The sequence below is a fragment of the Heterocephalus glaber genome, unplaced genomic scaffold (genome assembly GCF_053883595.1).
Source record: "Heterocephalus glaber isolate CG9 unplaced genomic scaffold, H.glaber_assembly_v1.0 deba00000071, whole genome shotgun sequence".
Taxonomy (NCBI): domain Eukaryota; kingdom Metazoa; phylum Chordata; class Mammalia; order Rodentia; family Bathyergidae; genus Heterocephalus; species Heterocephalus glaber.
The window spans coordinates 19,195,004-19,219,108 of NW_028258137.1; the positions used below are offsets into that span (position 1 = coordinate 19,195,004).

The 24,105-nt window shown below is 46.0% G+C and overlaps 1 protein-coding gene and 1 pseudogene across 1 annotated transcript; both read right to left on the bottom strand.

Annotated features, from left to right (window-relative positions):
- Window positions 1-5,489: 5,489 nt before the first annotated feature.
- LOC101696949 (cocaine esterase-like) lies at window positions 5,490-18,788 on the bottom strand. Its single transcript, XM_013071579.3, has 12 exons — window positions 18,628-18,788; window positions 16,120-16,324; window positions 15,054-15,195; window positions 14,212-14,345; window positions 13,873-14,131; window positions 13,394-13,492; window positions 12,983-13,123; window positions 12,793-12,873; window positions 12,409-12,553; window positions 8,137-8,274; window positions 7,549-7,621; window positions 5,490-7,110 (listed from the first exon to the last, which is right to left on the bottom strand). Exons 1-12 carry the CDS (start codon window positions 18,701-18,703, stop codon window positions 6,879-6,881), a joined length of 1,725 nt encoding a protein of 574 aa, XP_012927033.1. The 5' UTR covers window positions 18,704-18,788; the 3' UTR covers window positions 5,490-6,878.
- On the bottom strand, window positions 8,281-12,395 carry LOC147830647 (E3 ubiquitin-protein ligase RING2 pseudogene; annotated as a pseudogene).
- Window positions 18,789-24,105: the final 5,317 nt, after the last annotated feature.

Consider the following 24,105-nt stretch of genomic DNA (forward strand, 5'->3'; position numbering starts at 1 on the left):
GCCTTTCCTCATCCCAGCCTCTACCTAAGTCATCCTGGGGTGGTTCCTGTCCCAGAAGTCCCCTTCTTCCTGTGACACTGGGAAGTCATTCAAGAAACATTCAAGTGATGCCTGAGAGTTCCTCTGTGCGGCACCTGTGCTAGACACTGTGGTGGGATCACAAGCTGCAGTGGCTCAGATTCTAATTCCAGCACAGCCCTTTGGGCTCTAAGATAGTACACACTAATCCCATCTTGTGTCTGAGCCTCAGGTTGCTGGATCCATCCCAGCTCCTGATGATCTGGGAAGACATACGTTGCTTCTGTAGTAGGGGGATCTGAAGACAAAGAGGACCTCATCACCATGGTCTACTTACCTGTTGGGGTTGAGAATGATATCATTGTAGAACTTAGATGGATGTTGGAACTCATAGAAGTAGAGAGAGCCATGGGAACATGAGGATACAGACAGGCTATGCTGTGGTGGGACTTCATCTGAAGCTCCCCTTCTTCACTGTTGGAAACAAGATATCTAGGTACCAACCTGGTTGGAATCTGGGGTGTGAAGTATTGGGCCCCAGGGTAGAGCAAAAACAGTGGGAAAGGTCTTGGATAAATTATGACATTATACTTCCTAGGTGAGTAGTTTGAGCAACTTACTGATTATTACTAAACTCAGTTTCCTCATCTGTACAACGTGGGGGTGGGAGCTACTGTCTGTTTCTTACACTAGCCATGAGGATTTCCTGAGATAAGAGATGTAAATGCCTGGTGTCATAGGCCCAACAAAGGCATGGGTGTAGACCCGAATACCACTTACCTCACCTGCGACCCACATCTCTGAACTGCCCACTAGGGAGTCACACCTCAGTTGCAGATGTGCTCACACTGAAAATACGCTACTTCAAGTGCAGGGCTCATGAGCATAAAGTCTTCCATCACGTTCTAATGCTGGACTTTGAGAGTCTGGGTTCTTGATTGTCCTCCCAGTACTCTCTGTGGACAGGTCACCAAATACTGCAGGCAACAACAGTTTGGTGGTGTGTGGGTGAGGTTAGGTGGGTCTCTCTCTCACATTCACTGTTGCTCTTGTTGTCATGGACTGAGCTTGGACCCACTGCCTCACGAATGTTGGTTGATAGTTTTACTACTGAACTACATATCCATAATCTTCTTGCAGAACAAATTTCCTCCAAACCCCAGCTGATCACTATCTGATACTCCTAGGCAATGTAGAGTCCTTATCAGCATGGGCAGGTGGAGTAGTTCATAGGATCAAATTCAAAAGGTTCAGACCCTCTGCATTCATTATGCTAGGATTTGCAGATACCATGTATCAATAGCAGAAGCTTTTTCCAGGACCTGTGGAGTGGTCAAAACCAGACCCTGGGTTCAGATTTGCTCTGAACTAACCTCAGTTCTGAATCTCACTGATGACCTGTTTATGTATAATTCTTTTAAAAAGTCCCTCCCCATCAAGGCACAGGACATGGGCTCTGGGGACCTGGGATGGAGCTCAGACTTCCAGAGAGGCTTCAAGGTTGTCGAGGGCCTTGGATCTTATTCCTTTTAGGAGCTGAAAAATTCTTACTCTTGATTCGTACTCTTACTTCTGTGAGAACCATTGGCTGTAAGTGTTGGCACTCACCACTTATTGCTGTATATATTCAGTCTTGGATAGGGAGAAGCTCCCCCACTGGTGCTGCATGGATGAAGGAGGTTAGTGGCTCACAGAAGAGCAGTGAGGTGTCCCTCATCAAACAACCAGACACTCAGGGAATCTCATCTCTATCAGTCTTTTCTTATAAGAACATACACTTGCTTCTTGCCAGTGGCACCTGATGTTCTTGATTGGCATAGTGGGTGCAGAGCATGGGTCCCCAAAGATCCACTACTTTGCACTCCTCAGGGATATTTTACTGTCTACTTCTGCATTCAGGGCTCCTACACTTTCAGACACAATCCAAACCTTTCCCAGAAACACTTCTGAAGGCAGAGAACAGTTAGAATAACTCAAATCTGGGGACATTATGTCTCTAGTTTGTTTTTGAGAACCTGGAAACAATACCTTCTGGGTGTCAAGCCCTCAGCCAGAAGCCTGGCAAAGTTATTCTACCCTCTGGAGCCTCAGCATACTCATTTGGGGAATCCCACCAATGCAGAGGAAAACTGGCTGTAGGATTTAAATGAAAGACTCAGAACTCAGAGCAACACCCCTGTTCAGATGAGGGTCTGAATTTATCCAGTTCCCAAGAAAGCTGACATGGCATGGTTGGAGTTTCCATGCCTCCTACCATTTCTGGGTTCAGCAGCTTCAGGGGGCACAAACCACAGTAATCTTTGTTGTGGTTTGGCAAAGGAAATTCCCAGAAAGTTGTGGACACCCATGTTGCTGCCCTTCGTGTGAACTAGGCTTCCTCACACTCCCCATGTGTTTTATCTGGATGGGTCTGGTAGAATCCTGGGCTGTGGGAAGGCAATGCAAAACAGGCTGGATCTTTCTAATCAGCTACCTCCCACATGTGGGTGATGCCTCTTTCTTGTTATCTTCAGCTCAGTATTGTCAAGGAACTCTGATATGCAAGTGCTGCTTTCACACAGTTCTAGCCTTTCCCACTCAGCCCCCACTCCTTTCACTGGGCCTGTTCCCAACCTATCTCAACATGCCCACTCAGGCTCCTGGGTGCCTGGCACCATCATTCAACCCTTGTAGCCTCCAGCAAAGGATGCTTATTCACTGATGCATCATTCACTGAAGGGGGAGAGGGTCCTTTGTATTAACCCTGCCATTTTTTTGTGAGGCACAGGGAGGACAGTGGAAATCAGTGGAAAAGTTTCCCATCCTCAAGGATCTCATGCTGGAGGTGATATTCCATAAAGAAAGCAAGGAGTGGTATTCTTAGGAGAGCTAGGAAACAGATGTACAGCTATGATCAGACCATAAAATACCCAGCCTGACTGGCTGGGATCAGAAGGGGAGGAAGCAATTGAAAGTCACCTAACCATCCAGATAAAAGTATGTTGTCTCATCCAGATTGTTGTGAAGGTAGATGATGGACACGTCATGTCTGTTAACTATTTTCTACCCCATAACAGGCCCAACCCTCGGTGCTTTGTACTCTTCAGTTACCCTGATCCTCTCTACAGGAGTGTGTTCAGTCAGACTCATGGTTCTCTTGTTGTCATCTCCACAAGGTCATTTTTCCTGCCTCTGCACACCCATGATAGCCTCACCCTGGCCCCCAGGAGAAGAAGCAGATGCCTTTATCTCTGTAGAGTGTTGTGGCTCAGCCCCAAGGTCTTGGTCAGCTCTCAGGCCAGTTCCTTCACTGCTGCACTTACGGGCAAGCAGCCAAGCAAAACCTTGCCCAGGCTACAGTTTGCACTTGTCCGGGAGTAAGAGTGTTGCCAGCAAGCAACACTGAGTGGCCAGCAGTCTCTGCAAGCCAGTGGCCAGCAGGTCATGGCCACCTCCTCCCTGCTCTGATTCTTTTTGGTTTCCTCTCAATGCACTCAATGTGACTTCTGCAGGCCCTGTGTGATACCAGAAAGCCTTTCCTTAATTTGGGGGTTGCTGTGTTCACTTATTTTGCAGTCAAAGGTCCACAGAGACAGCTGGAGGTGTAGAGGAGCGAGCAAGAAGCTGTAATTGGAGAACCTTGGAGGGCTACTGAGGAGGTACAGAAAGAACGTTTTAGTCACTTTTTTGGTCACAATAGCTAACAACCCCAATTTAAAGGAGAAGATGGTTTTTTTTCTTCACACTTTCAGAAATTTCAGTCTATGCTCAGCTGGCTCCAATGCAGAAACAGGATGGTGGCAGAGGAAATCTGCTCAAATAATGATGACCATAAGCAGGAAGAGAAGGGAGGAGCCTGGGAGGTTTGGGTCATGCCTCGTGGATCCACTACCTCTAGCCACATCCACCTCTCAATAGCAAGTCAGCTTTGGCACCACTGTGACCCAAGAAACTTAAGCACATGAAGCTTTTTGGGGACAACCCAGATCTAAACCACAAAACAGAGGATTTCTATAGATGGGGAATTGGATTTAACTTTAATGGAGCTGAAAGGAGCAGCTTGAGCAAAGGCAGGGAAGTCTGACTGTAACCTCTGTAGTGAAAGCTCCTCTTTGCCTGTTGACTTATTGTTGACTGGGTCCTTTTCAAGGTCCCCTTCTCCTTATAGTCCAGTTGTGTGAGTCTTCATGGACTACTCTGTATTCTATCATGGCTATTTTATTGGAGCACACTGGAGACTGCAGCACTTTTAAAGGACTCATTCTTCTACTTACCCCCTCCTCCTTGTGGCTTCCTTGTGGCCCTATCCCAAAAGATGGTGTCTACTGTCCTTTATCCACTTGACAATCATTTAACAGAACTTATTGGTTCCAATGCTGTGGATCCTTCAGGGCTCGGCCAGTATAATCTCCAGGAGACAGACACACATGATGTCTCTGAGACACAGACCCATATCCAAGAGATTCTGACTACCAGGATACAGCCAAAACAGGAGGAGGTAGCAGCCTGACTTCCCAGAGGCAATGGTTTGAGCTCAACCTCATGCAGCCTGTAGTGCCCACTGACAACCAGCCATGGTCTCTTCACAGAGCCCCCAGTGGTCTTAGGTTCACAGAGCCCAGTGTCCCAAGCAACCCATTTAGGTGCTTTCTAGGAGGAACCATACTTGGAGTCAATTGGAATAGCCAGCACAGAGCAGGGGACAGAGATTCATCACCTCCACCTAATCAACAGGGCCAGTTGTTGATTCAATGTCTCCTATCCAACTCTTTGTTGTTCCAAGCCATTGGTCCCAGACTCCAACTGCCCAGCTGTTTGCTCTGCCCTTAAGTCTCTTAAACTAATTTACAGCTGGACTGTGGGTGCTGAGAGAGCCCCAGCTCCTCCTAGCGCAAGGTCATGGTTCAATTCAAACTCCTAGATGTTAGCTGGACAACACAGTGCTCTTTCCTAATCCCAGGGCTGCTGTTCACTACTGCTAGAGTGAAAGGTCCCATGTACTCCCCACTACTGCATCATTTTAATGAAGCCCTGACAATGATGATGATCAAAGTAGTAGTAAAAATGTATAATGAATAAATGTCTCAAGAGTGTTGGGGGGGGAGGTTGAAAACTTACATATATATATAGTGATGCAGAAAGAGAGACACAGGGAAAGACAAAGAGATAAACAGAGAAAGGTGCAAGCCCAGGCAAAAAAAGGAAAAGAAAAGAAGGAAAGAAAAAAGAAATAGAATCAAATCAAATCAATAGAATCAAATTTAAGACCCAACTCCAAATCTTGATGAGGATGTGGATCAACTGGCCCCATCATATATGGCTGGTGTGTGTGTGTGTGTGGCAGGGGCAAATCACACAGTCATTGTGGAAAAGAGTTTAGAATTTTCTTTAAAAGGTAAGCACACATTTGTCATATGACTCAGAAATTTTCCTCTCATTTCTGTACCCCAAAGGAAATGAGAACATGTGTCCACACAAAACAAGTCTGAAAGTATTTGAAGCAATTTTATTAAAAATAACCAAACATGGGCTGGGGGATTTAGCTCAGTGGTTCTGGCGCTTGCCTCCCAAGCGCAAGGTCCCAAGTTTGATCCCCGGTTCCAAAAAAAAAATAAAAATAAAAATAAAAATAACCAAACATGGAAGTCACTCAGGTGTGTGTAAGCTGGAAAGTGGACATGTGTGGTGTCTCCCTACATGGAACGCTGCCCCCCAGAGAAGTAAAGCTTGAATCATAAATACATTATGGTAAGTGACAGAGCCAGTAAAAAATGACTCTTTTTGCAAGATATTTCAGAAAAAGAAAAGTATGGCAACAGAAAGCAGTTAGGCAGTTTCCAGGAAGCAGGATGGAGGGCAGCGATGACTGTATAGGGGTGTGAGGAGAGTTTTGGCATTGAAAAAACATTTTGACTGTGATGTGCTGGTGGTTGGATTTCTCACATATTTACTCACATTTACCAAACTATATGGCCCAAATGGATAAACATAATTATATATGTTTCACAGGAAAGCTCTTAAAAATTAAGAGCACCCCCCCCCTTCAACACCCAAAACACTCTCCAATGCTCTAAAATCTAAGAAATACCTAGGCAACCCACTGTGGAGGAGTGTCCTATGAATCTTTAGAACTGAAAACTATACAAAGGCATGTTGGCTTCGGGAGCTCAGTAAAGCTTTCAGGATTCAGTGGAAATATGCGCTCGTGGGGTGCACTGAAAAGGTCTCTTACCTTCCAAATTCCTCAACCCAGGGTTAACGTTATCCTTCCCTGCCACCTAGAGTCCAGCCTGGGTAATGTGGGGATCTTCATCTTTAAACCAAAATTCAGGATATTCTGTATTTAAGTTTAAATATAATGGTGGGGTGGTGGACTTTCTTCAGATATAATGGTGGGGTGGTGGACTTTCAGGGAAAACCGGTACCCTCAGAGGACAAGTGAGTCAGAAGTAGGGGAATTAGGAGGATGGGGGTCCCAGGGTTGGGATAAAGGATAAAGCCTTTTAATGACACAAAGCACTTTGGGGGAACAAAGAGGTAGATTGACCACAGTTTGGCATCTTTGTATGAGAAAAAATAATACATGGCAGGTTTTTATTGGAGGAGCCAAAAAAACCTTAGGGAAAACAATGAGATGAGAAAGAAAATTAGTCACATGATGACAAAGAAGGATGAGTGAGCATCAGGGAGTGAGGAAAATGCAAAGAGAATTCTTATATGCAGGAGGACACCTCCTTGGATAGAAAGACTCTCAGGGAGACAGGGGACAGGACTTCTTCTGCTAGACATGTGTGGAGTTTCTAAACCCCAATCCCACTAGGAAGAAATACCTCACAGATCAACCTCTTTGCAGATTCACAATGATCATGCAGTGGTGGCCCTCACAGTGTGTGCAGACTCAATGCAAATAATAGCAGAGTGGAGCACAAAGGCCACTGAGGACCTGCATGGTTCTCCTGGGCAGCCCCCAACTGGCCAGGCAGGGTCTCTGTCCAGAACTTCAGCCTAGCGGCCTTCAGGGCACGGCCCTCAGAAGGCGGGATGTTCAGCTGCAGGTACTTCTCTTCATGGTCCAATGCAGGCCAGAGGGGCAGGTCCTCACCATTGGGGTTCCTGTGGACACCCCCTCCCAGCAGGAGGGAGGTCAATCTGAGACTTGCACAGCTCAGCCCTCAGTGCCCTGATTTAAATCGGGCTAGGAAGCCAAGCAGGCCTAGGGACCATTGCAGGAGTCCAGATATAGGAAAGAAAGGACTTCCCACTAGTGTCCCTTCATGTGAGCTGGTTGCCTGGACCTGTTTTCTTCCTCCCTTTCAGAGGCAGGCTGTGACTGAACCACAGCATGTGCGCCACCCTCCAGGTCAATGAGAAGGGGCTAAGTGACTTGTACTGATAAGGCCCCTCTCTGTCTATGTCCACGTGGGTCCTGGCATTGGGAGGCTGTTATAGTGTAATTTAGGACAATGTATGGTAATGAGGTCACCACAGACAAGAAGAGGGCCTGATAGGTTCAAGTCCCTTGGGGAGGTTGAGGGAGGGGCATCATCTCACCCATTTCTGGCAAAGTTCGCCCAGTACTTCATCATCCTTACGCTTAGCAGCTTCTCCTCCTCGGTGAAGTTAACTGCAGAAGGAAGAGGACAGGGCCCCAGGTCCTGGAGGATTCTTGTCCTGCTGTCCTTCATGCACCACACTCACCACCCAGCTGCAGCCTAACTCTTACCCCACACCTGGTCCCTTGCTCCCCCATATTCCCTGGACCTAGCCCCTCTCCTTGACTAAATTTCCATCCTCATCCCAGCCTTTAGCTGAATTGATTCTGGGATCATTTTTGTTCCAGGAGTCTCCTTCTTCCTTCTGACACTGAGAAGTCATTCAAGAAACAAATATGCCTTTGTGAATCCCACTGTGTACCCTGCTGGCCATGGTAAGGTGGGGACAGTTGGAAGAAAGAACACAGGTTAGAGTGGAAGGATTTGGATTCTAATCACACCATAAACCTTTGAGGTTTAAAATTGTGGATGCTGATCACAGCCTCTCTCTGGGCCTCAGTTTCCCCAAGTTGACAGTGAAGGCAGTCACTCCTCAGGGACCTAGCCAGAGCTCTATACCTGTGCATGGACATCAGGGAACACTCACGATGTATGCCGTGGAAGAAAAATCTGAAGACAAAGGGAACCTCATCGCCATGGTCAGCCTTCACATAGGGAGGCCTGAGGTTTTTGAGGTAGGAGGGAGGATGCTGGAACTCATAGAAGTAAACAGTGCCATGGGTACCTGAGGATGTGGAGAGGGTGTGACTTGGTGACCACTTACCTGGAGCACTGCTGCCTCATCTTTCATGATGTCATACCTAGGGAAAAACTGGCTAGAATCTGAATAGTGGGTCACCAAGCTGGAGCAAGAGCAATGGGAAGGGCCTCAAATAAGTCATGGCCTTGAACTTCCCAGCAGAGGACTTTGGGCAAATCGCTGTACACTATTTTCCTCAATTTCCTCACCTGTACAATGTCTGTCTCATACACTTCACCCTGGGGATTTTTTTATTAGTACATATTGGTTATACAGACTAGTGCATTTCATCTTGGCACTTTCGTATGCAAACAAAACATTCTTGGATGAATTTCTCCCAGTTACGACTCTCGAGCTTTTCTTCTCAGACCCCTAAATTGCTTCCTTTTCTCTACTATTCCCCCTTCTACAATCAGGTCATCTTTCTCTTTTTTCTTTCTTTCTTTTGTTTTTCTTTTGTCCTCAGATTCTTCATATTGAGAGCAAACATGCAATGCTGTACTTGATTTGATCAGTCTTCTTATTAACATGATAATCTCCAGTTCTATACATACTCATACAAATGATGTGAATTCATTCTAGGTTTTGGCTGAGTAACAGCCTATTGTGTCTATATGCCATACTTTCTTTATCCACTCATCTGTTGATGGGCACCTGAGCTATTATTTCCTTAGCTTAGCCATGGTGAACTGTACTGCAATAAAAATGGGTATGTGGCTATCTATAGTACATGGTGGGATCAGAAAACACAATGAAGTTTAAATTTAAGAGTTTATTACAGTAAAAAATGTATTGCCATTAATCCCCCTAAAAATAATCAATACACTCCCCCTCAATTCAAACATACGTTCTTGACAATGTGTCCTTTACTGTATTAAATTTTTTAAAAAATTTAAACATTCACCGTTCTTTTGCTCACCCTTTTTTCTGTCCATAAAAGTAATGATGGCACATCTTTAATATTAAAGAATTAGGCTATAAAAAAAAGCTCAGTACAAGGGCTGGGGATTTAGCTCAGTAGTTCTGGCACCTACCTTGCAAGCACAAGGTCCTGAGTTCAATCCCCGGTACCAAAAAAAAAAAAAAGCTCAGGCCAGATTTGGTTTTTAAAAGCTCATTTGTGCTCCTTGATGGGGGTGTAAAAAAGTTCCATGGGTTTGTTCACTTTCCAGTATTTCTCACTGACCAATTCCAACGAAAAAGAGCCATTTAATACAGTGAACTGGCCCCTGGCTGTTGCTATATAAATGGTATACTGCTCCTCACTGGCAGTATCAAGGTTCATCTGGTTTGATTCTCCTTTGCTTTGAAGTTCTTCTAAAGCTAACCTCACAGACAAATTCTTTGATAAGTGATCAACAGTGGCATTACCTGAAGTCTTTATGTATCTTGTCTGTGGACTGTCATCTTTTTCCATAAATGTGGGATGAGGCCTGAATACTAACTCAATTTTACTAGCACCATCCATTACTGGATCAGTTGCTACTGTTGCATTGTTATTATCAAATTCAAGCCCAGAATCATCAGATGTTTTGGTCCCTTTGTTATTAGGGCCTGATTCCTCATTGCTATGTGTGGATGCATTACTACAGTGTGAACTGCCACCATTATCTTCTGCTCCACTACCATTTTCAATCTATTGTTTCTTGCCCCACTATAATCTGTTCATGGCCTGGATCTTCAGACCTTCTTCAATGCTATGACTGAGTGCCTGCTGATTATTGTGCTTGCTGATCCTGGCTAATACTCTCTCTTGATGAGCTTCATACTCATCACAGCTTGGATAAATTTTGCTGATGGGTGCATCAAAGTTTGGGTCTGGCCTTAATGATCTTTTGGAAACTAGTTTTTTCCGACAGGTAGGACATTCTTTGTTACCACTTCTTAGGGCTGTGATAATACAATCTGCACAAACACAGGGCAAACACTCTTTTGTAGTCATGTTTTTCAACATATCCAAACAAATTGGGCACATTAATTCACTGTGAAGACTTCTAGGTGAAACCACAATTTCCTAGCCATCTGCTATTGCCTCCTGAGGTGTTCGTTGTAATTAGGATAAGTTCAGTTCCCATGTTTTGCTTAATGGTTGAGTTCCATTTATCTGCACAACCTGAACATTGAAGCTCCTGCCCCAGCCCGGGGCTCTGCTGGCCACAGCTGGACCAAGACTCTGGGATCAGCGCCTCCACACAATATGGTGAGCCTTGGCTTCCACAATGGAGCTCGGGAAATACAACAAGGGCTGCTCAATATTCGTGAGAGACTGAGTGGAAGCCGGCTAGGCCAGCTCTGAGGGGAGGGTGGGAAGGAGTGAGAGAGGAGACTGGGACGTGCAGGGCACAGCGGGGGCGGGGGGGGGGGGACCTGCAGCACGAGTTTTTGCTCACCCTTGTATGCTGACTTTAACTCCTTTGGGAATATACTAAGGAGTTATACAGGTGGGTCAAGTGGTAGTCCTATTTTTTTGGTACCAGGGATTGAGCTCAGGTCCTTCCGCTTGTGAGGTAGGAGGCTGTTTGTTGTTAAGTGTTTTGAGTCAGGGTTCCAGCCTGCTCTCCCCCCCACCACCACTGTCTTCAGTTGCTTAGTGATTGCTATCCTTCCTGTGGGCTCCTGCTTGATTCCTGGAAGTCTTCTCTTTCTCTTTGCTAAGTTATTCTCTTTCATTTGTCTTAATTCCAAGTCTAGAAGAGGCTATGATTTTCTGCGAACTTCCATTTCTCTACAATTCCTTTCCTGATTGCAAATATTTTCTCCTTAACCACAGTTTCCTAGGCTTCTCTGAGCCATTGCCTAGCCTGTTCTTCAACTCAACACCCAACCTTGCCAAGTGTACATAAGCCAATTAACTATTTAGTTTAGTTAGTTAGTTATTCAGCAGTACTGGGAATTGAACCCGGGGCCTTTGCACTGAGCTACATTTTCAGGACTTTTTAATTTTTAATTTTGAAACAGAGTCTTGTTAAGTTCCCCAGGCTGAGTTTGAACTTGCAATCCTCCTGCCTTAGTCTCCCAGAGTACTGGGATGACAGGCATTTGACACTATGTCTGGCTGATGACACCATTCTGATTCCGGTGAAATGAAATCTCAACATAGCCTTGATTTGCATTTCCTTGATGCCTAAAAATTTTGAATGGTTTTCATACACTTATTGAGCATCTATACTTATTTTGTTGTTGTTTTTGTTTCTTCAACTTTGAAATAGGGTCTCTCTATGTAGTCAGGTTGTCCTTGAATTCACTATGTAGTCCAACCTCCTGAGAGCTGTGTAACACCACACCCCGTTGTACTTCTTTTCAGACATGTCTCCAAATTCATTTTTAGTTTAGTTTTATCGGGCTGTTTGAATTTTGTTTTTGTGTTTGTGTTTGTGTCTGTGTATTTGGTGTTAAATGTTTTGAGCTCTCCTTATATTCTGAACATTAATCCTCTGTTGGAAAATTAGCCTGCAAAGATAGTCTCCCATTCTATAGGCTACCCCTTCACTCTGTTGATTGTTTCCTTTGCTGTGCAGAAGCTCTTGAACTGGATGGAGTCATCTTTGTTGATTCTTGCTGAAATTTGCTGTAGTATTGGAGTTTATTCAGGGAAACGTGGCCTGGGCCTATGACTTTGATTGTTTTCTTCTATGAGTTTCAAGTTATCAGATCTTAAACTGAGGACTTTGTTCCACTTTGAGTTGATTTTCATAGATGAGAGATAAGAGTTTGGTTCCAATCTTTAACTTGTGGCTCTTCAGTTTTCTAAATACCATTAGTTATGGAGGCTATCATTCCCCTAATTTATGATTTTGGCTCCTTTCTCAAGAATCAGATGGATGTACTTAGATGGAGTTTATTTCAGTGTCTTCCATTCTATTCCACTGATCTATGCTTGTATCTTTGTCCAATATTATGCTGTTTTGGAAAGTATGGTTTCATAGTATATTTTGAAGTAGAAAAATGTGATATTTCCAGCATTTCTGTCTTTGCTATCATTTCAATATGAGAATTTACTGAGATGAGGGAGATCAACTGCCTGGCACTAGCACCATCACAAAGACAAGGGACCAGAGCTGGAATCACAGATCTAAGCTGCCCACTAGATACTGAGGCCTCAATTACAAACATACTCACGCTGACTATGTGCTACTTGAAGTGCAGGGATCACAAAGAGGTAGTCTCCCATCATCTCCAAGAACTGAACTTTGAGGGTCTGGGGGTCTTCATTGTCTCCCATGTATTCATCCATCACCAGATCACCAAACTTAGAAGGCAGCATCTAGCTCAGGGGCAGCATGGAGAGTCAGGTTAGGTGGGCTTCAGGGTAGGGGAGATGGTCACGAGCTCAAAGTGGGGAGATGAAGCCTGGATTGGGACTGGGAATTTAAGAAATGATCAGGCAGAGGGGTGACCCCACCCACAGACAGAGACATATGTCAACCTTTCTTTGTGGGAATTGCTAAAGGGCAGGAATTTGGCAGAGCCATGTCCATTGGAGCAGGAACCCAGGAGCCTCACCATCTGTGCTGACATGATCTGCAGTTCAACCTGTATGGTCGTTCTGTCCATGTCATTCAGATTGCCAGGGAAGCCCAGGTACTAGAGGTCAGAGAGATGAAGCATAGAGTTTTGTGTGGACAGACCTATATCAGTGTAGTCCTAAGAACCTGTGCACCCTGATTCAATGCCCCAGACTACTGGGCCTCACCATGGGAAGGATCCAGCCATACTCATCATTGTTGACACCAATGATGCTAGGAACAGGTTGAAAATCAGGAGAGGCCAGCAGCTCCTTAGGGTGCTTGGGCAGGAAAGAACCATCCACTACACCAGCAATGATCTTGAAGGTCTGAGGGGACATTAAAGGTCAGTGACCAAAGTCAGGTCATATATATATTCTCAGGCCCAGATCACCACTCTTTTCTAACTCGTTCCAGGATGCTCCTGCCCACCCTGAGATAATGCCCAATGGCCTTAATGTACCTAGGGCCTCATTCCCATCTAGAACTGTGAGGACACCAAGACATAGAGAGGAGGTAATTAGTCCAGAGGAGTAGGGACTGTTTCTCCCACATACCATGAGCCGCCTTCCTCCACACCTGAGAACATTCATCCTGACCTTGGTAATAGCCAGCATTTCCTCTTCACTCTTGCCTCGCAGGCATCTCACCAGGGCTTCTGAGTCTACCTGGCCACAGCCAGACAGTTTGGCCACTTCCTATAAATGGATTGAAGAGGGCTGGCTCATCCTCTCAGGCAGAGGAAGGGGTGTGCTCAAGGAAATGTTGAGTCCAAATGACCTCCACATTTCCCAGGGTACCCTGTGTGAATTGCTGCAGGTGTGAAGTTGTTCCAACTTCCTCCCTTCCATCTGCAAATGGTGGGTTCCCAGCTTTGCCTGCCAAGAAAAATACTCAGCCTGGGAGAGGAAGAGTTTTGTGAATTCTGTTTCTTGGGCCCTCAGCAATTCGCAGGAAGCCATCAGTTCTCAAATCGTCTCAACTTCCCTTGTTGTGCCCCCTGAACTAACACAAGCAGAGGCTCTGAAGGTGAGGGGAGAGGGAGCCAGCCTGGGCTGGGGAGGTTGAGGACACTCACTGTGCAGACAGCCTCAGAGGAGCTGGAGATGAGGCCAGGTAGCACAGCCACCCCACTCTCCATGATGGCACCATGGAATAGTCCTTGAGACATGGGGGACACGACAAGTGAGGACACACTTGTTCCACCCGCAGACTGGCCAAAAATGGTGACACGGTCAGGGTTGCCTCCAAAGTGGGCAATATTCTGTTGCACCCAGTGTAGGGCAGCCACTTGGTCCAGGTAACCCCAGTTGCCAGAGGCGTGCTGGTCTCCAGTGCTAGAAGTGGTAGGGACAGGGGTTATGGGCTTTGCTGGGATATGCTCCATCCGCATTTCCCACCCCAGCCCCAAACTCACCTGAAGAAGCCCAGGACACCCACACGATACTGGATAATGACCACCGTTACGTTCTCAGAGACTGCCAGAATGGATCCATCATACATGGAGGCCATACCTCCAACTAGTGCACCACCATGGATCCATACCATCACCTTGGGAAATCAAGAGAGATTCCCCATGGGTCTCACCCAGCTCACACCCACCTCAGTTACACATAGGCTATCCATTGCTTTGACTCCGTGGAGCTACCCACATAGGCAGAAGTCGAGTAGAACTTCATCATCTGGGCCAAGAGTGTTGGTCCCATTTCAATTCACTAGACCAGGACTCTCCAATTTTACCATTTACCCCATGGATGCAAGCCTAGCTGTATTACTGTCAGACACTTTCCAAATGAAAGGAGCATGGCTTTCCTTGGCTGTCCCACCCGAATGTTAATCAAAAGTGTTAAGTAATCTCACTGGCACAATATATAAACCATGATTAAAGTCTTTGGTGATATCAAACTATAGTTCCTGGGCACCCAAGGCATTGTACTGGGCACAAAACTCTGATCTCTAGCAAGAGCCAGGGTGCCATTACACCTAAGGTCAGTTACCCACATAGTTACCCCATAGGGAAAGGCTTCTCAGCAGGGTCTACATTGTAGCAGGACCCAAACTAATCCTGTTCCTTTTAATATTTTTCTCTGTCTGGTGTGTGTGTGTGTGTGTGTGTGTGTGTGTGTGTGTGCTCAGTGTTTGACTAGTCCTGTATTACTAGTCAAGTAATATACCACTGACCCATATCCCCAGGCAACTTCTGATCTTGGAGAAATAAATATCTTCCTATTTCCCAGCTGATCATAGTTTGTCACTCACAGGCAGTTTAGAGTCCTCATGAGCATGGGCTGGAGTATAGATGTTCAGGTACAAGCAGTCCTCAGACATTCGGATGGTAGGCACAGTGACATCTAGTAGCATCTGAACTTGTGCATTCATTGTATCAGCATTTTGCAGACACCTGGAAAAAATGTTAATTAATATAGGAATTGGGCAATAGTGAAAACCAGACTCTGGGTCCAAACTTGGTTCCAACCCTCAGTGTTGTGCTCCCCATAATGCCCTGTTCACACATGATCTTTCCCTCCGGTATATACAGGCAGAGGCCACAGGCTCGGAGGAACCTGGGATAGAGCTCAGGCTTCCAGGGAGTGCTTAGGTTTGATGGAGACTTGGATTCCCCTTATCCTGAGGCTGAAGAACCATGACTACTCGGTGTCTATGGGAACCATTGGCTGTAGGTGTTGACATTCACCATTTATCTCTATAACCATCTGGTTCTAGAACAGGGGAGGAGCCTCCAAACAGATGTTGCAGGTGGAAATGAGGTTTGTTTCCCAAAGAAGATTAGTGAGGTGTACTTCATCCCAAGACTAGACTGTCAGGGAAACTCATCCCACCCATAGATCTCCACTTGAAACATCGTAGATTTGTCCCTTTGCCAGTGGTACCTGGTCTAGTCAACATGTACAATGAGTCTGGAGGGTAGGGTCTCCAAAGAGCCACTGCTGATGCTTTCCTCAGGCATCTTCCGTATCTGCTGCTTTAGTTAGAGTTTCCCAAAAGTTCACAGAGCTAACCTGACCATGTCCCAGAATCACTTCTCCTGGTGGCACAGAAGAGTAGGCATAACACAAATCAGGGGAGAAATGTGCCTCTGCTCCTCTTTTCTGGAACAGGAGCTAATGCCCTCAGGCTCCCAGGCCCAAGGCCAAGACTTGTCAATGTTTCTCCACCCTCTGCAGCCTCACACATTCATTGTGGAAATCCACCAAGGCAGAAAAAACTGGCTTTGGGATCTAGAATTACTGCAGATTAGCCAGATATAAGAGCACCAGAACTCTCCCCAGTGTCTGCAATTTCCTTAGCTCCCCAGAGAGCTTACCTGGCAGGGTGAGAGGTCCCATCTCTCACATCACTCCAGGGCTCAGGAGCCTCAGGTGGTGCAAACCTCAGCAGTCCTACAGGTGGCTTGGCAAAGGGTATTCCCAGGAAGGTGTAGACCCCCATGCCGGTGCCATTCACTTGGACAAGGCTGCCCCGAACCTTCCCTGTGTTTGTGTCCCTGATGAGGCTGGCAGAGTCCTGGGCTAAAGATAGAAAGTTGCATAGCAGTGTTGGATGTGCCACTGCAGCTCCCTCCTACACTGTGGGTGTTGCTACCTCCTTGCCATGCTCACCTCAGCAATGTCAAGAGACCCTGATCCATAAACACTGTCCTCACACATGTCCTGAACTAACTCACTCTCTCCTATCCAAACAGTACTGATACTAGGCCTGGCCCCAGCATATCCCATGAGGCCCACTCAAGCTTCTTGAGGCTTAGAACCAATGTTCAGCTCTAGAACCATCTAGCAAAGTGTTTCACACTCCAATCTGGTGAGAATAGAATTTGCACTAACCCTGCCATGTCTGTGAGACAATGGGAGGACTGGGAATTGGCTGAAAAGTCTCCCGTCCTCAGGGATCTCACACTCATGGTGATATAAAGAAAGCATTCTGCATGCAGGGAGTGGTATTCTGGGGAGCACTAGGATAGAAATGCATACTGTCACTGAACATACAAAGCCTGGTTTGCCTGAGGCTGAAAGGGAAGACAGTTGATTGCATCAGAATGGTTCAAATAATACTGTTTTCCAAGTCCTGATAGCTGTTGAAAATGGATGATGGACACATAGTGCTTGTTCACTCTTCTCTACCTCAAACCAATGCTGTGCATCCCTGCCTCAGCCTTGTTGCTCAGTGGGCCTCAGGGTGCAGGGAGATGTCCAATCAGGCCCACAGTTCCTGTGCTGTTGTCATCCCTAACAAATGACATCTCCTGGGCACCACCCACTGCTGTCACAGTTTTTTCCTCTGTAGAATATGGCAGATCTGGGCTAAATTCCACATGAAAAAGTTAAATACCCTCAAACTCCATGGTGAGTTAATGCTCCCTTCCCCACCAGATCCACATGGACAAACATCTGGTACTGCTAAGAACAGGAGAGCAGCCACTCCCAGGCACCAGAAAGGGCAGTTTAACATCTTTCTATGTAAAAGATCCACTTATCTCCCTGCCTACATGTGATACATTGCCAGTAGGCCTCCATCCATTTAATGCACTGTGACCACCACGAAATGATTCCTGATGCTTGTTACAGCACAGGACGAAGCCTGCTGCAATGTGCCTGCTGGGGGACCAGGTACATCCAATGAGCTGCATCCTTGAATAGGAATCTGTTCATGTAATGGTGTAAGGCTTCCCCACTACCAGGAGGGGAAAATGCCAGATCAGAAAGGCCTAAGTTTGCTACCATTTAGATTAAAACCAAGGACAAGTGCACATCTATATTCTTAGTCACAATCTTGAACACAATGTAGAAGAAACTGTGTCTTTGATGATCCTGATGAGGACTCAAGTTTAAATGAGCCAGAAGAGAGTGGGCCCCAGCCTTGTGCCCTCTTGTGGCTCCTCAAAGATACTGGATAAACATAAATACAAGGTAAAGACTTTAAAAAGGAGCCATAGGTGAGTTTGGGAAGATCCTCTGGTTTGGAAATCCTGGTGCACTGGAAAAGCATGGTCAATAGCAGCTAAGGGAGGAAGCTGAGCAGGGTGCACTATAGGGATGAAGTAGTGAGGATTCCTCTAGGGCAGATTGCACTGGGGAAAGGTGGGGCAGATATCAGACCCCACACCAGGACCCTTTGGTTCAGAAGATCAAAGGCTGCAAACACACCCTGCAAATACAGCCCTCCTGGCATCAGCTCCTGATAAGGAGCCTAAGACTACCTGACCGAGATACAGCACATCACCTTTGCCCTGGAAATCAATCCATGCCTTTGCCCCATGTCGGGGACCTGGAGAGAAGGGATCCCATAGCCTCTCAGTTCAGCGTTGGGATGTGGTGCCCAGGGGCTTCTGTGTCCCTCATGGCCTGTTACCTTTCCTTTGGAGAGTGCTAGGGCAATTTTCTGGCTAAGAGGGTGTCACACTCAGAGACAAAGAGCACCAGGAAGTCATTACTATCATTATCATTAAAGGGCCATGAGCAGCTACAGCCACAGCCAAACATCCAAGAAGGAAATGCCCCAAATCCCAGCTCCTCTGCCAGACTTCATACCTGCCTGTCCTGTGTTTCTTAGCAATACTCACACTGGATTCTCTTGGAGTTGGATGTCCCCAGGCAACCCTGATACTCTTAGAGCTTCTGGGCCCATCTTGGGGGCTTGGATTTGGGCATTTTGTGGGCACACAATTCCCACACTATCAACTGACATCTCCTCCATCTCCTCCCTCCCTGTCACTTCTCTCTCACCTCACTCCCTCTGCCCCTGCAGTTTCTGGCTTTGGCTGTATCAGTTTGGGAAATGTGACCCCAGTACCTGTCATCTTCTGCAAAACTCTCACCTTGGCCTGGAACTAGAAGAATTAGGAGCCCACAGGACACAGCACTCAGTAGGATAGGAAGTCTGTCCAGTCGCATGGTCAGTCTGCCTGCGTGTCCTGTGCTACTGGGGATGCACTCTGTTTCACCCAAAGGCAGCCTCACTGCAGTGTGGCCCAGGTTGGAGTTTGAACCCATCAGGGAGGAGCTGGGGCACTGAGTGGGCCAGAAAAGGTGGGTGCTGCTGCGGAGTGGCACTGATTGGGCAGAGGTCACAGGGAGCCAGTGGCCAGCATGCAGCACATGGCTGCCTCTCTTCTTCCTTTTTCTTCTTCATTCAGCATCCTTTGAAGGTGCTTTTCAGACAGCAGGAACCCTCTCTTCCCTCTCTGGAGCCACTCAGTCCACTTTTTTGCAGTCACAGGCATGAGAGGAGAAATCATCTGGAGGGAGCAAGAAATTAAAGAGAACAGCTTGAACAAAAGCAGAGAGGTGAGGGTGTGCCCTTCATGCTGAGGGCTCCTCTTTGCCTCTTGGACTCATAGTTGACTGGTTTCCTTTCAAGGTTTCTCATCCCCTCGTATTCCTGTCTGAAGATCTCTAACAGCCACCCCCTCCCTATTCTGTCATGGTTGTTTGTCACAAACACAGTGGAGACTCTGGCAGTACTTTATTTCCCCTTTGGTACCGGAGATTTAACCCAGGGCCATGGCACTGAGCTAAATCCATGGTGTCTTTTTATTATTTAGTGTGAAATAGGGTCTCCCTAAGGTACTAAGTTCCCCAGGCTGGGCTCAAACTTGTGATCCTCCTGCCTCAGCCTCACAGAGTGCTGGGATTACAGGTGTGTGCCACTACACCTGGTTCTAGCACTTCTCACAGACCTAACCTCTCTACTCATCCTCCCCTACCCGGTACCTTCCCTGCCAAAATGCCACTTCTGCCAAAATGGAGTTTATACTCATTTATCCACTTGAGAAACACATAACAGAACCTATTGATTTCAAAGCTGAGGACTCTGGAGGGCTCTCCTGTGCCTATGGTACCTCTTGTGAGCTAGGGCCATAATTGAAAGATTCCAAACCTTGGAAAATCTTTGCAAGACACGGAAAGGAGAGAAACTGCTGGGAGTGCCAGCCCAGCCTGACTTGTGGAGGAAATGATACAGGTTCAACCTCCGGTGACTTCTAGTACCTATTTTCAACCAGGCTTGGCCTCTTCATACAACCCCTAATGGGCTTAGGTTCCCATAGCCCAGTGTTCCATTCCTCTCTTCTTGGCCTTTTCCTGAGCATAATATCCACATTGCAAGTAGGTTACAGTAACAAGTACACAGACAGTGACAGGACATCTTGAGTTCCACCTGTAGTTGACTCAATGTTTCCTATCCAAATCTTGCTGGTCCAAGCCATGGTCCCAGCCCTTGCTTTGGAAGATACTTTCTCTGCCCTTCATTATCTTTACCTAAGTAGTAGCTGTGCTGTGGCTGCTGAGAGATCTGCAGCTTCTTCAAGCTCAGGATCATTGTAAAAGCTTCTTCATGATAACAGGACAGCACAGTGCTTCTTTCTAATCCCAGAGCTGCTGTCTATCACTGTTGGGGTGAACGTCCCCAAGTGCTCTGTCACTATTGCACCATCCTACCATAGCCCTGACATTGATGATGACCAAGGTGATAGTAAAAATGTAGAATGAAGAGGATTATCCTTGGAATTTTCATGTTGGGGAGAAGTTGCAAATTTACAATTGGTTGTGCTGTTGACCTTGCTTCTATGTCCTGAATCAATTCAAAATATTTGCCTTTCATTGTCATTCTAATATTAGGGAAGAGCCAGAGGTGTCAGATGCCAGATCCAGTGGATGAGGACACACCATAATGTTTTTATATCACAGAAATTACCAAAACATTCTAAATCTATCTAGGAAACGGGGGCAGCCCAACAAGCACTCATGAAAGAGAACTTCCAGAACAACTTCAGACAGTGGCAAGAACAATGGGATAAGAATATTCAAGGTGGGCCAGGGATGTAGCTCAGTGGCTCAGTGCCTGCCTGGCAAGCACGAGGCCCTGAGTTCAATACCTGGTACCCCCCCCCCCCAAAAGTACAAGGGGAGGGGGAGAATTTTGAAGGGTATTAATAGCAAAGTCTTTCAGTATAATACATTTTTAAAATTTTTATTAAAAGATTTATGTATTTGTTGATCACACTTCATACAGTGCTCTAGAAAAAAAAATAGAGACAGAGAGACAAATAGAGGAAGATGCAAGGACAGGCTAAAACTCCAGGGAAACATCAGCCATGACATACTGCTGCACACTGATTCAACAGAGGTAGATTTAATACTCATAGACCCAAGAGTTGGTGAGGATGTAGAGCAACTGGCCCCGTCACATTCGGCTGGTAGGGAGCCAGTCATTGTGGAAGAGACTTTGGCATTTTCTTGAAAAGATAAACACACACTTGTCACATGACTCAGCAGTTTTCTGGTCAAGGCTTTACCTCAAAGGAAACAAGAGCATGTGTCCACACAAAGATATGTCTGGAAATGTTCAGAGTGGCTTTATAAAAAATAACCAGACATGGAAGTCACTCACATGTGCATCTCCTGGGAAGTAGTCAAGTGTAGTGTCTCCCAATATGGAATACTGCCCCACAATACAAAGAGAGAACTATATTTTGAATCACAAAAATTAGGTAAGGTCACAGAGTCAGTAACAAATTATTCCTTTCATATGTTATACAAAAAGCAAACTATAGCAACAGAAAGCAGTTAGGTGTTTGCCAGAGAGCAAGGTGGAAGGCAGTGATGACTGTAAAATGGTTTGAGGAAAGTCCTTGGAGTGGAAAAACAGTCTAATACCTGATATGCTGGTGGTAGCAGTCTCACACATTTCAAAATTTTCCAAAATGAGGCTAACATAGTTGAATTTCTCTACGTGCAAATTATTTTATGCTAAGGCTCTAAAAAATTGGATGACTCCTAGAATTCCAAAACGTGTACTGAAAACACACGCTGGGGAAGTGTCCCGTGCATCTGCAGTACTGAGAAACATACAGAGATATGTTTACAGTAAGAGCTCAATAGTCCTTTTAGAACACAGTAGAAGCAGTATGCACCAGATCTTGCACCTTAAAAAGAACATACCTTTGATTTCCCAGCTCAAGTCCACCTCAGACTTAACGTTATCTTTGTCTGCCTCCTTGTGTTCAGGATGGGCAAGGCCTGGATGTTCATTTGTCACACCAGATATTCAGAGGCTCTGTGGTTAAATGTAGTGGATGAAAGAAAGGAGATGATCCCCCTGGGAAAACTGGTGCCAAGAAGGACAAATTGGTCATAGGCTGCAGCATAGAGGGAGGCAAGGGTCTCTGAAATGATGGATTCAGCCTCATAAAGACAGAGAGAATGCTTTCAAGGAACAGAGGCAGATTGGGCACAATTTGACACCTGTGAAGACTGAGAAAAATATGAGAGGTTTTTTTTTTTTTTTTTTTTTTTTTTGGCTGGTGGAGGAAAGTTAAGGAAAAACAATGAATCGTAGATGGGCATTATCATTCGAGTGTGAGCCACACGGTGTGTGTAGACAACTGACCTTCTGGACAGCTCCTGGATAGCCCAGGATCCAGGGCCCAGAGGACAAGCCCTATTCTCCTTACAATAAAAACAGGGCCAGTCACCATTCTAGAACAAATAGAGATGAGTTGATAAGGTTTTCAAAGAGTTAATAATAGACGGCATTTAATACAGGGGACCATAGGTATGACCATTTTCAGTAACTGGTAAAATCAGTGGCTGATATTGGCAAGCTCTAAATGCAAGTTTGTGTCAGCCACATCCATATGTTGAAACTTAAACTCTAATGTGATGTAAGCAAGAGGGGAAGGTCCTCAGGAGATGATAAGATCATGAGGGCCATTGCTTGTTCCTTTTCCCAAGTTAGGTCACAGTGAGCCAGAGAACAAGGCTTCACTAGATACCAAATCCACTGGAATTTCGAGCTGCATTTCTCAACCTCCAAACAGTGATTAAAGTTGTTTATAAACTTATGATGTTTTTATTATAGTAGCTTAAAGGTACTTAGTTCCTAGTGTTTGGGTAAGATTTTCTATTTGATCCTTACAGCTCTGAGAGCATGGAGAAATTTCTGAGCGGTGGATGGATGTGGGTTTCTGACACCCAAGTAAGGGCAAAACTCCAAAAACATCTTTTTCAAAGTGGAGAGAGTTTGGGGGCTGGAAAAAGAAGCAACACAGGCCCAAAAGGAGATGAGGTGAGGAAGAAAGGATTTGCCCAGAGCCAGTGGATTGTGGAAGAATGTGGACGTCCATTGGGATTTACCCATCCACAGTATCTTGGGGACTGTACCGAGTGTGTCTAACACAAGGGGACACATGTCACTCTTAGAAATGAACATTATGCAGTGGATTCTTCACAAGTGTTAGCTGAATGGGTGGATATACAGAGGATGAATGACTACATGAACGTAGAGCCAACTGAGGCTCCATAATGGGCATGTAACACTACAAATAGAGGCAACCTGCACTCAAGTCCACCCTCTCTCCCCTACAGAGGGAGCTGTAGCTCTGTGTGCTTCTCTTTAGCCCCATTTAGCTCCAGGATCATTTGGAGTAGGATCTCCATCCCAAACTTCAGCCTGGGGGCCTCAATGTCATGGGCCACAACAGGCTGAATATACAGCTACAATTATAGCTCCTTGTGATCCAATGTGAGCCAGTAGGGCAGGCCATCATTTGGGGTCCCTGTGGCTGCTCCATCCCAGTAGGCAGGGCAGTCAGTCCAAGCCTTGTAGAGTTCAGACCTCAGCACCCTGATTTTTAGGTCAAGCCAGGTAGCCAAGCTGGCCAAACGTATCTGGGTGATAAGGATGAGAGTTCCTGATATAAGAAAGCAAGGACCTCCCACTAGTGTGGAGTGAAGAAAGGGCTTGTTTTCTCCTTCTAAAAGACAAGCTGTGACTGAACCACAGCTGTGCCCAATCATTCAGGTCATTCAGAAAGGGATGAATAACTGGTACCCACATGCCCTCCCTGTTCGTGTCCAAGTAGGATCTGGAGTTGGAAGTATGTTATCATGTGAGTAAAGACACATATACTAATGAGGTCACCACCTCTGATGTTCATGGTCTTTGGCAAAGTTGAGGTAGGGAGACAACCAGTCACCCATTTATCATCTTCCTGCCCAGCAGCTCCTCCTCCTCCTCCTCTTTCTCAGAGAAGAAGACAAGTGCCCAGGTCCTCATCAATCCCCATCCTACTGCTCATTCATGCACCACAAACACCACCCAGCTGCAGCCTGACCCTGGACCTAGGCTTGGTCCCTTCCTCCCCCACAAACCCTAGGGTCAAGCTCTCCTTTGCTCATCCTGCCCTTCCTTATCCCAGCCTCTGGCTAAGTGATCCTGGGATGGTTCATGGCCCAGAAGGCCACTTCCTCCTTGTGACACTAGGAAATCATTCAAGAAACTTTGGCACCTTTGA

Excerpts from the sequence above, each read along its gene's own strand:
- LOC101696949 (XM_013071579.3), bottom strand. The coding sequence starts at position 18,703 with ATGCGACTGGACAGACTTCCTATCCTACTGAGTGCTGTGTCCTGTGGG. Across the intron at positions 14,346-15,053 it reads ATGAGGACTCTAAACTGCCT|GTGATGGTATGGATCCATGG; the intron begins GTGAGTGACAAA and ends TGATTTCCCAAG. Across the intron at positions 7,622-8,136 it reads TTTCTTCCACGGCATACATC|TTAACTTCACCGAGGAGGAG; the intron begins GTGAGTGTTCCC and ends TTCCTTCTGCAG.